General features: G+C 45.3%; 1 protein-coding gene across 1 annotated transcript in view; it reads left to right on the top strand.

Annotated features, from left to right (window-relative positions):
• The window catches only part of LOC147748440 (potassium channel subfamily T member 2-like), an 834,500-nt gene that overhangs the window by 227,967 nt on the left and 588,738 nt on the right, over window positions 1–17,795 (top strand). The window contains exons 8-10 of the mRNA XM_086928190.1: window positions 492–575; window positions 6,561–6,655; window positions 13,500–13,680. Coding sequence (XP_086784316.1) covers window positions 492–575; window positions 6,561–6,655; window positions 13,500–13,680 — 360 coding nt within the window. The remainder of the gene's footprint in view (window positions 1–491; window positions 576–6,560; window positions 6,656–13,499; window positions 13,681–17,795) is intronic.

The following is a 17,795-nucleotide window of genomic DNA, read 5'->3' as shown; positions in this document are numbered from 1 at the left end:
ACTTCCTGTCCCAGGAGAATTTCAAGTGGCAGCAATGTTTTTAACTATTTTACAAAAGCATGGAAGCGCTCACACTCGTTAAACTCTAGTTTTCACAAAATCGAAAACTGTTTAATACATTATATTAACAAAACTGAGTTAATCGTATGCATTCTTCGCACCCTTCATAACTCATGTCGATATTGCTGTATTGTATCTGTCTTAATTAATTTGACACACTCGCTCTTTGTAATTGCAGAAAGTATTTTAGTGGTGTCTGCATTAGAACATGATCACTGTTGCAAAAGACATTTGTAATTGACCAGTATTGCTTTCCAGCCTGCTTTGTTCTGGTAACTCTATCTAGAAAACATATGTAAAAAAAGAGTGAGCAAAAGTTCTACATTGAGTCCACATGGATATAGTGTTTGTATTTATGAGATCCACCCTCTGTATTTTACAGGGTTACGGTCTCACCTATCATTGCCTTTAATTCCTCTGTTCTCTTATAGGTGTTCTGGCCACCTCTACGGAACCTTTTCATTCCTGTCTTCTTGAACTGCTGGCTGGCCAAGCATGCCTTGGAGAACATGATTGTGAGTAGGATCAGGTTGTGGGGGAGAAGTGTGGGCGGGATCTCAGCTAATATGAAGTTAAGGAAGTTATTTTGCAAATATCTAATTAAATTTGTTCAAGCATCTTGGGTGATTACTTGCTCTCAAACCCCATTATGCCGGCTAGCACAGTATCCATGGCTGGAAGTACTAAAACATATATAAGTGTAGTCTTCCTTGTACACTGCAGAGTCTCTGTATTTTTTCCTGTAATAGGACATTTGTGTATCAGTATTTGTGGGGTAGAAACCTATCTGTGAAACAACTGATAGTTGAAGCACAACTTGATCTCAGTATTTTTTCCTGTAATAGGACATTTGTGTATCAGTATTTGTGGGGTAGAAACCTATCTGTGAAACAACTGATAGTTGAAGCACAACTTGACCAAGATAAGCATATAATTAATTCAACAATTACTTAGCTAGACTTGCCTTCCAATTTAGTGCTAAGTTCGATGTGGTGGATACAATACTTTGCCATGCTGTCCATCCATGGCAAAAGAAGTTAAGGGGGGGGGGGGTGTAAAAATATAGTTGTAAAATTTCCGATTGTTTCTCCAGTAGGACATTTTGCCAACAGACTAAAAAAGATTGATCAGATATGTACCAAACTTGGCATGAAAGTAGAACTTTACTCCGTAAGCATGATATTTTGATTTGGTGTAAATCCTTTCAGTAGTTTTTTAGACATTCACATTTTATAGAGGTGGGATTTAAAGGGTTAGCATTTTTGTAACTTAAAAAAAAAACTTTTTATTAACAGCATAACCAGCAGTACATCAGTGATCCAAGTGATATTTGACCAATTTGTTTACATTTTACATTATCTTTAGTCATCTGGGAGAATATTACCATAAGGATACAATACCCATCTCACTCATGTGGCACTTCCTCACAGCCCTCGTAATACCCGCCAATGTTCCCATATTTTCTCACATTTTATAGGACATCCTCTATTCTGGTATATTGTACGCTCCGCTCGCCAACACCAATCTATATCCGGTTGCCAGTCTCTCACTCTTAGGAGTACCCTATCCCCCAGCCCCTTTTGTGCATATTGTCAGTTGAAAAGCAATTTGGTAATGTGCTTATAACTTTGACACCATTTAAAGAAGACGATCGATATATTTGAATTTGTGTGTTTCCATAAATCCATAAAGCTGGAAGCATTTAAAAAAAGGGGGGGGGGGCAAAGTGTTCATTTGCTAATATGCATGGCACTGTGTGAGGAATCCACACAAAATTTGGCAGAGGCTAGGAAGGGTTAGGTTCCATTGGTTTCTAAAGTGTTCAGTCAACCTATAAAGGGGGACCATAATAAAGGGTGGAATTAATAATATATTTCACATGCTTTTAGCTTTGGTAGTTTTTGACTAATCTGTGTCAAGTGTGGCAAACTGTTAGCAAGTGATATCCAGTGCAGATATATCAGGTTTTGTGATGATCCAAAGAGGAGATTCAACAATCTTTTTGATTTACCAATAGCCTGGGCTCTATTTGATGGATCTACACAAACTTTGATAGACTTAGTACATTTAACCTTATTTTGGTATTTTAAAGTTTCATTGGATTACTTGAAATGCAGAGGAATGCAAAAAGTGTCAATTTGCTAACAACATTGACACAGTGTGACGAGTCTGCTCAAAAGTTGTCAGATGCCAGGAAGGTTTTTTCTGATTGGGATTTCATCTTTGTGCCAATCCTTCAAGTGGGGACAACGTTAAATGGGGGTGGGGGATAAATAACATTTGCAGTTGCTTGTAATATTATCACTTGTTGACAACCCTGCATCAAATATGGCTGTTAAAAAAATTACACCCAGGGCAGGTTTTTTAGCTTTTGTGCAGATCCAGTGGAGAGGAGGGTACTTAAACAGAGGTTCAACACATTTTTGGTTTAATAATAACGTTGGCACCATCTGATGGATCTGTACGGAATTTTGTAGAGATTCACCATTGTTTAATCTGCTCTTGGTTTTCTTAATTTCCATCAAAGTGGGTGAAAGAAGTTTTTATTTGCTAATAAAATTGTAATTGTTAGATAAATCTACAAACCATTTAGCATATTTAACTTACTGTTGGCTATGTCATTCTGTATCAGGTAGAGATGAAGATAACTGGGAGGGCAATTAAGGTTTCATTCACTAATCTCTGTGGCATTGTTCAATTTATTTGCATGAAAACTAGAAGCTAGCAAATTAAACACAGTCCAAGGTCAAACAAGCCCTGAAACCACTCACACTGCACACAGTTGAAGGTGGATGGTCACAGGGCCTGACCGAAGGCTGTTCCCAGCAAAAAATGGGTACATGGCAGACCAAACGCAGTTGGGGTTAGGCAGCCATGGATGGATGGGCACATTGCCTGGCCAAACAGCCCACCACTTCTGTGGAACCCAAATAGTGCGCAGTATGGGTTGAGCGGCCATGGCAGGTTGGGAGCAGGGCCTGGCCACAGGACCTGCTGCACACAGCCAAAGAGCATGAGCATGGGGGTTGAAAATTAGTAAATCGTAATAAAATAAATTCACTGAAAAAAATTTAAGTTAATTATGGTTCTGGCTCAAAATTGTCAAACCACTGAAATTCACCAGTTATGGTTAGCAACTCACATCATAACTTGCATCCGCTCCCATGCTTCAAACACAAATTTGGCAAATGAACAGAAACAAACTAAAGACTGATCAAGAGAACAATGTGGCAGCATAATGCGTCACACAGGTTATGGCGTGTTGCTATCCCAAAGTGGCAAATTTCAAAGGTTTGACACATTTGAGTCAAATCCATAAGTCACTATGGAAATTTTTTTCAGTGAATATGTATTTTTGATTGAACTATAAAGGATTTCTTTTTAATTTTTTATTTCTGAACAAGCGGAAGAGTTGCCTATCCAAAATGCCACACATGTACAAACACCACTTAGCTACTTTTTAAAAATGCTAATACCTAAAAAACTACTGAACAGAGTTATACCAAACTAACAAAAGCACTCTTTTTAGTGTAGTCATGGTTCAGGCACTCATTTGATTGATAAGGAATTTTTTGATTGTCCTATACCTTTTAACTTTCGGGATGAATTTACACCAAAGTTGGCAATCACTTGATGTAGTCAGCTAATTACCTTCATGCCAATATTCATCCAGATCCATGTGGAGGAAAAATTTTCAAGGGAGGATGATGGAAAAAAAAGATTTTCCCATTTTAACTCCTACAGGAATTCCTGCTTTCAACTACAGCACAGTGCGCTAAAAGAATTTAAACCAAACTTAGCATGGACGTAACACTTTCATTAGAAAATGCCCTTTTGGTGTAAATCTATTCAGTAGTTTTTGAGACATAAGAGTTTTAAAAAGTTGCTGAGTGGACTTTAAAGGTTTAACACTTTGTAAAAGTGTGCCGTTTCAAAGGAATCTACTTGGACAAGTGAGACTTAGCTTATGTTGTCCTTTTGGATCTGCAAGTAGGAATGGCGGGATCCGAATGATCGAAGTGGCTGCCTCAACAGAAAAATTTCTCTTGCAGCAGCCATTTTAGGATGCTGGACATGGTCCTTATTCCATAGAAAATAATTAAAATGCTGTATAATCGGTTAGGGTATGTACACTCACACACTTAAGCCATAGTAGAAGGACCCTCAAGGAAGCTTGGAATACGTAAAAAAAAGTTACCTAGCCATAGAATCTGCAGCACCCTTGAGGGGGTTTGCTGATCCCCTGGTATCTAAAATCACATTCTGGGGTCCGCAGTATCCACTGACAGCGAGGAGCTTTAGAAGGAAAATGGAGACCTATGGCGTGGCCTCCACTCAAAGCCAATTCCCAACAAAAGAACCCCACTCTCCTATCAAAATATCAAATATATGCTATATGGATCCTTTAAAGACTTCTAAGGTAAGGGCCTGTGCCATTGTATTGGACGTTATTCAATCTGGGGGTTGAACTGACCAGCTTAACCTGTCATCATCGGCACCCTGCTATGCTTGCAGGAAGAAGTCACCATTCCTAGATATACTATGGAGTGTATTGCAATAGCTTATAAACTAATACATATCAGGTCCTAAAAAAATCTGAGACGTCACTCTACATTAAGTCAAAAAATGACACAGAAGGCATATTAAAAATGTGTCCTAAGGGCCACCAATTTTTTTTATGTACAAGCATTGGGTGCATGGTTAAAAACAACTGACATGCTAAGACCACAAAGTAATGAGTGGCCTAAACATTGTAAGGGTTAAAACGGAAAAAAACAGACACTTATGATGCATATTAATTTTTACTTTTTTACCTTTCACTTTAAATCAGTGTTGCTTTCTTAAAATGTTTACATTTGATTTTGTATATATGCATATATCTAAATATGCATATATGGATGGGAAACAACCTTTACAATGCAACTTTTACAACGCACTACCATTACAACGAAACTTTTACAACGCAACATCAATTACAACGCATGCCATTACAACGCAACCATTACAACGCATGACACTACAACGCATACCACTGCAACCCATGTCATTACAACGCAGTCATTACAACGCATACCATTAAAACGCATAGTACCCTTACACTATCCAACACTTACCTTAATGTTGCACCCCCTGGAGTTAGAATAGTAATTTTTACCCCTACACTATCCAACACTCACCCTACTGTTGCACCCCCTGGAGTTAGAATAGTAATTTTTACCCCTACACTATCCAACACTTACCCTACTGTTGCACCCCCCTGGAGTTAGAATAGTACTTTTTACCCCTACACTATCCAATACTTACCATACATGCAATGTAATGGTATGCGTTGTACAGGTAGTATGCGTTGTAATGGAATGCATTGTAAAGGTAGTTTTAAAAAATGTGTTGTAATGGCATGCGTTGTAATGGAATGCGTTGTAATGGATGTTGTGTTGTAAAAAATGTGTTGTAATGGTATGCGTTGTAAAAGTATGCGTTGTAACGTCATACATCCTAGTAGGATATTGTAATAATATGTTACTTTAAATCATAAACAACTTTGAAATTGAATGAAAAAAAGTAAGGGTAAAGGGAGGCTATAGTTAGGCAAAATGTGAGTTAAAACATACTCTTTTATATGAACAAAACCACCGAGAAAATACTGCTTACCATGAGTTGGCTTTACAGTTTGTCAATCTTATTTGCTTGCTTTCTATTGAATAGCTTTCCTTGTTTCAGCCTCTTCATCTTGTTTGTCCCTCCCATGGAACAGAGCTTCTGGTATCTTTTGATCACATCTTTGATTGGGAGAGTGGCTACTTCTAAGACTTGGGGAACACTTTGGCCTAATTCAGGCTATACACTTGCCACACATTAAATGAAGCTGACTCACTACAAAATTGAGGGAAGACTGTGCACACTGTTTTTTTTTTAGGTCTGCCATTAGCTAAGGTCTTTTGATTTTACTAAAATGATATGTATAATACTTCTATGTAGAGGCTTTCAGCCAGTCCTATTCACCCATTGATGTTTTGTTGGGTCATTCACATTTGAATTCCGCCCACTACAGCATACAGCATTAGGAAAAGGCCAGCCCACTTCATCTGTTGGCTGACGTCACTGTGAGTAATGCCACTATCCCCTTTCAACAATTCGAGAAGCTGCAGGAATCGAAAATGCGTCATTGATATGGTCTGCCCAGGCTTCCATTTTGCTATTGCTCGAAAAGATTGTTTCTGTTTAAGCTCGCCCGAGAAAATAATTTGCTCCATCTTTCAATACTTTTTACAGCCCGGCTCGGGAATTTCAAAGATGACAGAGTACACGGGGCCTCGTCTGGGATGAAAACACCTCCCGCACCATAACACCTTTGTGCTTCTTCCATTGATAACACCTTTGTGCTTCTTCCATTGATCCACTGACGTTTCGCACACAGAAACACACTAAATCGTTTTCTCTAAATGACTTCTCATTGCGCTTCCCTTCCTGACGCTCTCTCCTCTTTTTGTTCAACTCAGAATGATCTCCACCGCGCAATCCAGCGGACACACTCCGCCATGTTCAACCAAGTCCTCATCCTCGTCTGCACTTTGGTCTGCCTCATGTTCACCTGGTGAGTATTGTGTGTGTGCACTCCTGACTAAGGCTGAGCAAGGCCTAGACCTCACTCACCTTGCCCGTTTGGCTTCTTAATAGTCCCATTAAAGTTAAACTTTGGAATGGACATTTTAGAAAATATTGTGCAGGGCTTGGGGTCACTGCATGTGTATGTGTGTTTTTCTGTAGTCAGATACCCTGTATCGCACATGTCAGTGATTCATTTATTGGTTTAATGAAACAGGATACAGTGAATCGTGCCTGTTTTTTGTGTGTACATTCCAACATGCATTTAACCAGATGTCCGAACTCATATTATGCAATGTTATTTATATGGTCCAATCCTAGCTTGGGAGCAACAGGCTCCTTACACTATTACATCTCCGAATTACACAGCTACACACCTTTTAGGCACAGGGAGATTAAGCGATTTGCACAGTACCACACAATTTTCTATAAAGCTCCAAGGCTGTGAGTTCAACTTAGTCCTAAAGTCAAAGGGGCATATTATCGACCTTTGACCCTGTCCTCAGGTAGGCCACCCCACAGCCACCACACAGTCCTCCTGTGCCGCTGCCCCCGCTGTCGCCTTGCCCCTGCCGCTGCCTGGTGCTGCGTGAGTCTCCTCTGATTGTTTGCTCTTTGTTTTGTTAACCCCCATTTTACTTCTGCTGTGCCCTTGTACCCCCTTTTTTGCCTTCTGTGCCCCCTTTCCCCCCGTATTGCCTCTGTGTCCTCTCCCCGCTTCCCCCGTTTCCCTCTGTGCCACCTTTCCCGCCACTGCGTCCTTGCGGCCCCGGCCCCTGCTGTTCCCATTCGCCACCCCACTCCCGCCTCCCAGCTGCTCCCCCCTCCCGCAGCCCCTCATATGGAAGCCGCACAGCGGCCGCGCCGCTGGCGCACTGAAGGTGCGCCAAAGGCAAGCCCGTCTGTGCCTAGACCGCGCCCAGCGCCAGAACCCCTGGACCACAAAGCCGCCATAACACCAGACTGCACTACGACTCCAGCACCCTCCACACACTCAATCCCAGACGAGATCACCCCTGCTACTGGGCCACCCCGAAGCGCACCCAAGGGCCATTCACCTGCCAGAACTGCAGCTTCTCCAGCATCCGGCCCGCCAAACCATCAATCAGAGAACCCAACCACCTCCGATGCATCCTCCTCAACACCCGCTCCGTTCGCAAGCACGCCATGGAACTCTGGGGCCTCCTAGACTCAACCAACCCCGACGTCGCCTTCTTGATGGAGACATGGCTGACACCACCTCGGCACCAAACATCGCCATAGCCATCCCAGAAGGCTACAAGATCTCCCGCAGAGACCGCACTAACGGAGTGGGAGGGGGAATCGCCATCATCCACAAGGACACCCTCAGAGTCTCGACCAGAACCGACGACACCCTCACCACCGCCGAGCACATGCACTTCCAGATCCACACCGACCCCAACACCACCCTCAGAGGAACACTCGTCTACAGACCACCCGGACCCCGGCCACAGTTCAGCGACTCCATCGCAGACCTCATCAGCAGCCACGCCCTCACCTCCACTGACTACATTCTCCTTGGGGACCTGAAATTCCACCTTGGCAACAACAACACAAACTCCACCGCCCTGATCGACAACCTCGCCAACCTCGGACTCAAACAGCTCATGATGACACACACCCACGCCGCTGGACACACACTGGACCCCATCTTCTCTGCACGCCCCCACGTCTCCTTCAACCACACCACTGAACCTCACTGGACAGACCACAGATGCGTCCACTTCACCTTCAGGAAACCCACCACACACCACCGCACCCAACAGATGCCACGCCACTGCTGGGGCCTGGTCACTGAGGACCAACTAACCACCACCCTCGCCCTGGGACCACCTGCCGATCCCACCGACCCGACACCGCCGCCATCAACCTCAAACAGTGGATCAACGACTGCGCCAACACCCTCGCCCCACTCAAGACCTACGCCACCAATCACACCAACAAGAAAGCCGTCCGGTTCACCAAAGACCTCCGGACCTCCAAGCGCACCTGTCGGAAGCTGGAGAAGAGCTGGCTCCGCGACCGAACACCAGACAGCCAAAAAGCCCACAAGAACGCCACCCACAGACACCACCAACTCATCAGCACCGCCAAGAGGACCGCCTTCAAGAACCGCCTAGACAACAACGCACACAACAGCAAAGAGCTCTTCAACATCGTGAAAGAATTCTCAAACCCCAGCGCCAACACCAATGACATTCCACCATTACAAGACCTGTGCGACTCACTGGCCACCTTCTTTCACCGCAAGATCACCGACATCCACAACAGCTTCAACGACATCCACGAAAGCTTCAACACCACCACCCCCACCTCCACCGCCGAGACCACCACCCCTGCAACCACCTCGCGCACCAGCCGTCTGACCACCTGGTCCAACGTCAGCAACGATGACACCGTCAAGACCATGAACTCCATCCACTCTGGGTCCCCATCTGACCCATGCCCTCACCACGTTTTCAACAAAGCCAGCACAGCCATCACCCCCCACCTCCAGAAAACAATCAACATCTCCTTCGAGATAGCAACCTTCACAGAGAGCTGGAAGCACGCAGAGATCAACGCCCTACTGAAGAAACCCAAGGCGGACCCCAACGAACTCAAGAACTTCCGGCCCATCTCCCTGCTCCCTTTCCCGGCGAAAGTCACAGAGAAGATCATCAACAGGTAGCTGACCCGCTACCTTGAAGATAACAATATCCTGGACCCATCCCAGTCCGGCTTCCGCAGCAACCACAGCACCGAGACCGCCCTCATCGCCGCCACCGACGACATCAGGATCCATATGGACAAAGGAGAAACAGCCGCCCTCATCCTTCTGGACCTATCAGCAGCCTTCAACACGGTCTGCCACCGCACCCTAACAGCACGCCTCCATGACGCCGGAATCCAAGAGAAGGCCCTGGCCTGGATCACATCCTTCCTCTCTGGCAGAACCTAGAGCGTCCGCCTCCCACCCTTCCGCTTCAAGACCACAAGATCATCTGCTGCGTTCCTCAGGGATCATCCCTCAGCCCGACGCTGTTCAATATCTACATGGCACCACTCGCCCACGTCGCCCAACAACATAGCCTCAACATCATCTCCTACGCCGACGACACCCAGCTGATCATCTCCCTCACCGAAAACCCCCACACCGCCAAAGCCAACCTCCACAGAGGAATGAAGGCTGTCGCCGAATGGATGAAGGACAGCAGGCTGAAGCTGAATTAAGAGAAGACGGAGGTCCTCATCCTCGACTCAACCCCCTCAGCCTGGGACGACTCCTGGTGGCCAACGTCGCTAGGAACAGCCCCAGAACCCACCAACCATGCACGCAACCTAGAGGTCATCCTCTACTCTGCCCTCACTATGACCAAGCAGGTCAACGCCGTCTCCGCTTCCTGCTTCAATACCCTCCAAATGCTCCGCAGGATCTTCAAATGGATCCCCTCTGACACGAGAAGAACCGTCACCCAGGCTCTCGTCACCAGCAGATTGGACTACGGGAACGCCCTCTACGCAGGAACAACAACCAAGCTCCTGAGACGGCTGCAATGCATCCAGAACGCCTCGGCACGACTGATCCTCGACGTCCCCCGACGCAGCCACATCACACCCTACCTGAGAGGCCTGCACTGGCTCCCCGTCAACAAGAGGATCACCTTCAAACTCCTCATCCACGCACACAAAGCCCTACACAATGCCGGACCAGCATACCTCAACGACCGACTCAGCTTCTACACCCCCCACCCGCAGCCTCCGCTCTGCCACCCTCGCCCTCTCCACAGTTCCACGCATCCGGAAAACCACCGCCGGCGGCAGATCCTTCTCCTACCTCGCCGCCAAGACATGGAACACTATCCCTACCGGCCTACGACAGACCCAGGACCTGCTGGCCTTCAGAAGACTCCTCAAGACCTGGCTCTTCGATCAGGAGCAGCCCCCCCCCCCCAGCGCCTTGAGACCCTCACGGGTGTGTAGCGCGCTTTACAAATGTAATGATTGATTGAAGAATGTTCTGGTGTCAACATGGGCTTCTACTGGAATTCTCAAGGGCATATTATCAAGCCCAATGTCGCCGCTTTAGCAGCAGTTTTCTGCCGCTAAAGCCACGATAATTTTAACGCAGTGCTTGATAATATGCCCCAAAGTCCGTAAACCAGATCTCCTCGCCTCACCTTCTTTTCCACCTTTGTTCATGCTTGATACCTGTTCACATCCTTTGGCATGGAGATATGGAAGGCATCCATATGGGTGATCCCACATGCTTGCACTGATGCCCGCCTCATTCAGCCTTTCCGATGAACCATGTAAACTAGAGCAGCAGTTCTTAATCATATGACTTCTGTTGACCTCCACCTAATCATTACTAAACCCTAGAGAACCCCACGGAATCATTATTGGAATCTGAGGACCCCCCACTCAGTCATTACTGAAACCAGGGACGCCGGCAATAAGCATTTTCGAGGATTTAAACTGCAAAACAATGCACAAAACAAGAAATAAGCATTCATTAAACAAATACATAAATGACGAAATATTGAATTCACAAATATAAAAAAAATCTGAATTTTAGTTTTAATGGGAAGGTTGGAGCTTTTCTAAATTCAATTTTTGTCACGCATTGTCCATACTATATTGTGTTTCATGCACTTGCAGTGTTCCCACCAATCAATTTGAGGATATTACTTTAATTTTTACACTCTACTTTCAAATTCCATCACATTTGCAGACCAAAAAAAAGGTTTAATCTTTAAATGTTGCTTCTTCTTTTATATACACTTTATGATTCTGTTAATATTATTTATTTTCTAAGCAGTCGAGGACCGCTGAGTAGGCTTCACGGACCTACAGTGGTCCCTGGACCACGGTTTGAGAACAATTGAACTAGAGGCTACAATGAGCTTTGATGCTATTTCCACATACCTGATGGTGGAGATCATGGGCTTCTAGAATGAGGGAGGAGCCCTTGTTCAAGTTACTATACTGTAGTCTCGTTACAGACGAATAGATTATTGCCCATGCTTGCACTCCCAAGAACCATCATTTTGCTTAAATGTGTAAGAAAATTCTTACTGAATAATCCTCAACTTTTTGTGTTTAAACATTGGGATCATTGCCAAAATGAGTGTGTTTCTCTATTAGCATTTGTGTTTATTTGTATGGCATTTGCTTATACACCATATGGTGTCAAACAGCTTCAAAGTGGGAGTGTGCAAAGTGATTATCAATATTGTTTTTTAAATTGTCACCGTAATATGATTAATATGGGCCATGATAGGATTTGCAAGTTATACGCGAATAATTATTTAATTTCAAGCTGTTATGCTAGAATCTATTTCCAAGTTTGACAAACAACTACTCAGAACCATGTTCTTTATCTAATGTGAGGTGTCGGCCAGCGGCTTGGTGAAGATATGAGGTTTCCTAAACATTTTGATGGGGGTGGTTGTTTGCAGTTAGCTTGGCATATCTTTGTGCCTTTTATTTCTACTGGATATTTGATGCTTGTAGGCTCTGGAGATTCTTCTATGGGTGCCAAATGTGGACACAATGCGCCTGCACTGGCTTATTTATTCAGACATCTCTGACAGCATTTGATCAATGTATTCTATAGCAAAACCAAAGGAGATGATGGACGGAGTGTTGAACAATGCAAGCACTCACCCCCAGTCAATCATCCCCTTTGGTGTTGCTTAGTTTGCCCTAAGTTGGCAGGGTATGCCCAGACGTGGGTCCCTTGCTCACTGTGCCTCTGGATTCAAGCTAGCCTGGCTGATGATGGCTGATTAGCCAGAAACCGGTCCCATGATGCTTTTTTCTGGTCCAGGGAGGACATGGCTTGGCAGTTCGGGCTGGACTGTTACCATGAGGCACAGGGTCAGACTGATTTGCATATGACCATATCTGAACTGGGGTGGCGGAGTGAGCTAAAGAATGGTGATGGATTAAACCAGATCAGTTGACTGCTTGCATTGTTCAACACTCTGTCCATCATCCCTTTTGGTTTTGCTTTGTTCACCCTAAGTTGACAGGGTATGCCCAGACGTGGGTTCCTTGCTCTCTTTGCCACTGGATTCAAGCTAGCCTGGCTGAGGGCGGCTGATTAGCCAGAAACTGGTCCCAGGATGCTTGTTTCTGGTCCAGGGAAGACATGGCTTGGCAGTTTGGGCTGGACTTTTCCCATGAGGCACAGGGTCAGACTGATTTGCATATGGCCATGTCTGAACTGGGGTGGCGGAGTGAGCTAAAGAATGATGATGGATTAAACCCAGATCAATTGACTTGGGGTGAGTGCTTGCATTGTTAAACACTCCATCCATCATCCCCTTTGGTTTTGCTTTGTTCGCCCTAAGTTGGCAGGGTATGCCCAGACGTGGGTCCCTTGCTCACTTTGCCACTGGATTCAAGCTAGCCTGGCTGATGACGGCTGATTAGCCAGAAACCGGTCCCAGGATGCTTGTTTCCGGACCAGGGCAGACATGACTTGGCAGTTCGGGCTGGACTGTTACCATGAGGTACAGGTTCAGACTGATTTGCATAGGGCCATGTATGAACTGGGGTGGCGGAGTGAGCTAAAGAATGATGATGGATTAAACCCAGATCAATTGACTGGGGGTGAGTGCTTGCATTGTTCAACTCTCCGTCCATCATCCCCTTTGGTTTTGCAATGTATTCTATAACCACTGCTAAAGAATGTTGGTGAGGTCTGATCTGTGACAGGTCAATGAGAAAAAAAGAAACACTTATTAGTTTGAATGAAGGTTTTTTTTGTCTTCCATAATTCTTGTTTGATGCTGATGCTTACTCCTACCTTTCTCCATCTGCAGTATATGTGGCATCCAACACCTGGAAAGGGCCGGAAACAACCTGACCCTCTTTGACTCGCTGTACTTCTGCATCGTTACCTTTTCAACTGTGGGCTTCGGTGATGTAACCCCCAAAATCTGGCCATCCCAGCTTCTCGTGGTCATCATGATCTGTGTGGCGCTCATCGTGCTACCGATCCAGGTAACATGGGGATCTTTAAGGTCTCATTGTGCTATCCACCCAGGTAATCTGATACCATTGCACATCCCATCATACTAATCCAGATCATGTTGTGTTTTTGCATGCTTCATATTACTCCTAATCTAGGTAATCTGATACTCGGTCTTGTCTCACTGAGCTCCTGATCCATGTAATCTTTTGCCCTTGTAAATCACACAGTGTTTCCCAGTTTAGATAACCCTCTTCCTTGAGCATGCCATAGGGATCTTAATCAAAGCAATCCACACCACTTGTAAATCCTACTATATTCCCAGTCCGCTAGGCCCTTTATCTCTTGTCCATTTTGCTGCCAACCCAAGTAAAATGTCTGCTTCTCATTACTTGTTGAGCTCCTAATCCAGATTTACTCCTTTCAGCTTCTGATCCTGGTAATCAAATATTCGGCTCATTTCCACATTCTGTTTTGATATCGATCCTAGTAATTAGCTCTCCCAATTGTGTTCCCGGTCTCATTCATCGGACCACTTCACACCCCATAGAAGTTTTTGTCTAAGAATGCTCATAATTCTACTAAATCTGATAATACATTCCCTGGCTCATTTCCACATCCCATTGTGTCCTGGACTAGATGACTGGCTCTCTGCTGCTGGACCCATTGTGGTTCAAACCTCCTTGAATATCCCATCTTCTTAAAATCCAGCTTACCTAGCACCACACAGGCATTTTGACATCTTCCTGAAACAGATAATCCCCTCATTTCCACACCCATTTGTGCTCCTGGTTAAGAAAATCTGGCCCTGCACAAGACCCATCATGTGCCCCCCTCTGAATAGCCAGTGTTAGAGTCATGTAACCTTTACTTGGGTTACAGGCAAGTAACTTTCCTGTTTAGAGGTTCACAGCTTTTGCAACTCAATCGGGATACTGAGGCTTCCCTCTCACACTGTTGCTTGCCCAGATATGATCAGACCAGCTCCAGTCTCACAACACTCACCATCTCACAGTAAAATGCCCAGACTTGCCGCCTCTGTACAGTGCATCCACATGTCAGTGACCCCATGTGTGTTTGCTGAACCCTCATCAAGAACAAGGACAACATTTTTTATAAAAATAAAAATCTTTGAGAAAGTACATTCTAAAAGCTCTATACACCTAATAAACTCGTTTTATCCCTTGCCACCATGCAGCACTCTTAGCTTGACACCGCACTGGCCACCATGCTATGATGGTGAAGGCTGGATGTGCATTTAGCATGATCGGTCCAGTGGCTGTAGCACAGAACACTGCTAAGCGATGCTGAATGGGCTTGAAACGACAGGTACTGTGTACCTGTATTGCTAGATTTCCATTCCAAGTCCTGGATGCATGGACGCATGATGCCTTCCAGTCCATTTCTTGACAAATATCACTCCACCAGTAAAGCCTCTCATAGACATGTGGTGGACACTGGGTGATGAAAGGGGACGAGCATCAGAAAATCCATTCTAGCCTTATATAGGTCCATGAGAGAGTAAACTTCGGCCCTTGAAAGTAAAGGATCCAGTTACTCTGAGCTGATGGGAGAGCTCCATCTGTATGGGGTTTAAAAAATGAGGTAAATCTTTAACAATGACGCAACGTGTCCCTTAATGCTAGATGTGGAAGATACTGGGGGCATATTTATGAGGGCTTTGCATCATTCTTGGACCAGGCAACATGGTACATGCAGCACACAAAGCTCTAAGTCATATTTATGAAGCCACGCAAAGCCCCTTTACGAGATTTTGGATGGCAAGGAGAAATACAAAGCAGCGCAAATCGCTGTGTTGCATTACTCTTCGCAAGGAATGCATTCTGTGGACACTTCTGTCCCATTGCAGGACAGTCGCCAACGTGTGGATACCCCAGTCCTCAGCGATAAAATGCTTTCTTACCCTTGGTAAGTGGAGGTGCCTGAATGACGGACAGTTGGCTTCCTCCGCCATGCGGTGCACATGTTCCAGCATTTGCGTTCAATCACTTTCCATGTTTATGGCATGTGATATGGCCTCGGCATCTGTCCTTGCCATGGCTAATACTTTGTCAAGAGTGTAGGTTTCTTTCAACAGTTTGGTTCTAAATCCAGTTGAGTAACTTATTTCAATTATGTGTAGTATAATTGCTTCTTCATTGTTGAACTTGTCAAATCAATTTGCAATAAGTGACTAGTTTGCACAGACAGGACACAAAATTGTCAAACGATTCATCCTGTCTTTGACATGCAGTGTTGAACCTGTATCTTTTGTAGGCGTCATTCCCCTGTGGAGCAAACTTGTACATGTGGCATTTGACTAGGCCTTACTAGGTGGTAATTGAATCAGGGGGGATAGTCACAAGCAGGTCTTTTACATTGTCACTGACTATATTGAGGTATAGATCTTTGGCTTGCTCATCCAAGAATGTTCTGCATGTAGCTTGCAAGTAATGCTCGAAACGTCTGATCCATTTTTCCCACCGGCACCTTTTGTTTGAGTTGGAGAGTTCAAATGGTCAAGGGCTTCGAAAATGGAGCTTTGAAGGACTTCTTCTGCCATGTCAGGGGTCTTGTCCCTATTTCCTGGTCACAGCCGCTTTGTTTGGCTCTTTTTTGTCCGCCCTGCTGTGTTATTGGGTGTTGCATGACTCTGACAAGTCAACTTCTATTGACTTCTATGGGTATTTGTTTGTGACTGACTTCAAAATGGCCACAATCTTGAGTTTCTATGGAGTCTCCTCTGGATCGCCTGTCTACAAAATAGCTGCTTTTATTGATTTGTATGGAGCCCTTGCCTGACCTAAAGATGGCTTTGAAGTTTTGCAAGCGCTTGCGCGTCCTCCTGCAGCCTTCTGAGGCGTTCTGCTTCTTCCTGACAGTTATGCTTGTTCCTTGCATTTAACTTGGCAGTGGCACACGGCCCGCCGTTTCAGACAGTCACGCTCTATTAGGGGCCTCTGCATCAGCTGTGCAGGCCTGGCTCCTTTCGGCCGAGGTTGCGCTCCTTGCTACTTGCCACAGAGGTGTGGGATGTTAGTTGGATCTCACCTTCGTTTGCCAGTTGTCATGTCCCCACTCAGAAAAGAAGCACTCAGAGGCAGGTAGGGTGACAGGTTTTCTTTATTCTGCTTCTTGGCATGGGTCTACAGGAGCATGCAGCATCTCTTCCCTTCTGACCCATTCTTTCTTCCTGCATGAGAGAGTGTTTTCTGTGTCCCTCTCTCTGACATGAACCCATGTTCAGATGTCCAGTGTGTGCGTGGGGAGGGGGGTCCTTGTGCCCTGCCGCTTTCTACCACTGTGACACACTGAAGCAGAGCTACCCTAACAATTTTCATGTGTGACTCACCATCTCTCCTGCCCCTTGTCACCACCTCATCTTCTTCATATTGACAGTGTCCATGCTTCCGGTCCATGCTTCCGGTCCATGCTTCCGGTATTGCCTGGTCTGTGCTAAGCCTGGGTTGATCCAAGACTTCCATTTCCATAAAGTTAGGTAAGACTTGCCTTATGGTGTTCCCTCTAAGGTCAAATTATAGGAAAACAGCCTATTATTTGGTACAACGATTCTCTGCAAAGGAAAAATATTATTTTACTTGAAGCACAGTAACACTTTGGTCACTCCTGACACTTATCTCTGTTTGGACCTTGCCAGCGCTTACTGGGAGTGCTTCAGTTAGACCCCTTTCGGTGATGCACTGTGCCGTTGATGTTGGAATTATGTTGAACCATTGCAGTGTTTGTGTTAGGCTTGTGATAAGCAGGGTGCACTGTCCTAAGGGCAATCTGCAGGGGCATAGCTTGGTCAGTAATGTTACAGGGTATGCGAGGCTGAGTTTCCCCAACTAGGTAAGGGGTGTACCCAAATAAAAAGGATAGGGCAGGTCGGAGTGATTGGACAGTAGTAATGGATAGGATTAGGGGGAATTCATCTTCAAATATTTGGAAAAGTAAGGGACAGTCTACCATATTGTCCACTCTAGGCCAGTTTTTTCTCACAGGAACGTAGGGCAGGGAGGCCCAGGAGAGAAGGCTAGCATAAGCCCATACATAACCTCAGCAGACCAGGCTTTAATGGACAGAGAAAGCAGGCCTTTAACCCTTTGCATGCATCGGGCAGCCCCCGGCCATCCAACGACACGGT

This window comes from Lissotriton vulgaris, chromosome 1_1, assembly GCF_964263255.1.
Source record: "Lissotriton vulgaris chromosome 1_1, aLisVul1.2, whole genome shotgun sequence".
NCBI lineage: Eukaryota > Metazoa > Chordata > Amphibia > Caudata > Salamandridae > Lissotriton > Lissotriton vulgaris.
The sequence above is the reverse complement of the archived record's forward strand: the minus strand, read 5'-3'. Positions and strand labels throughout refer to the sequence as shown.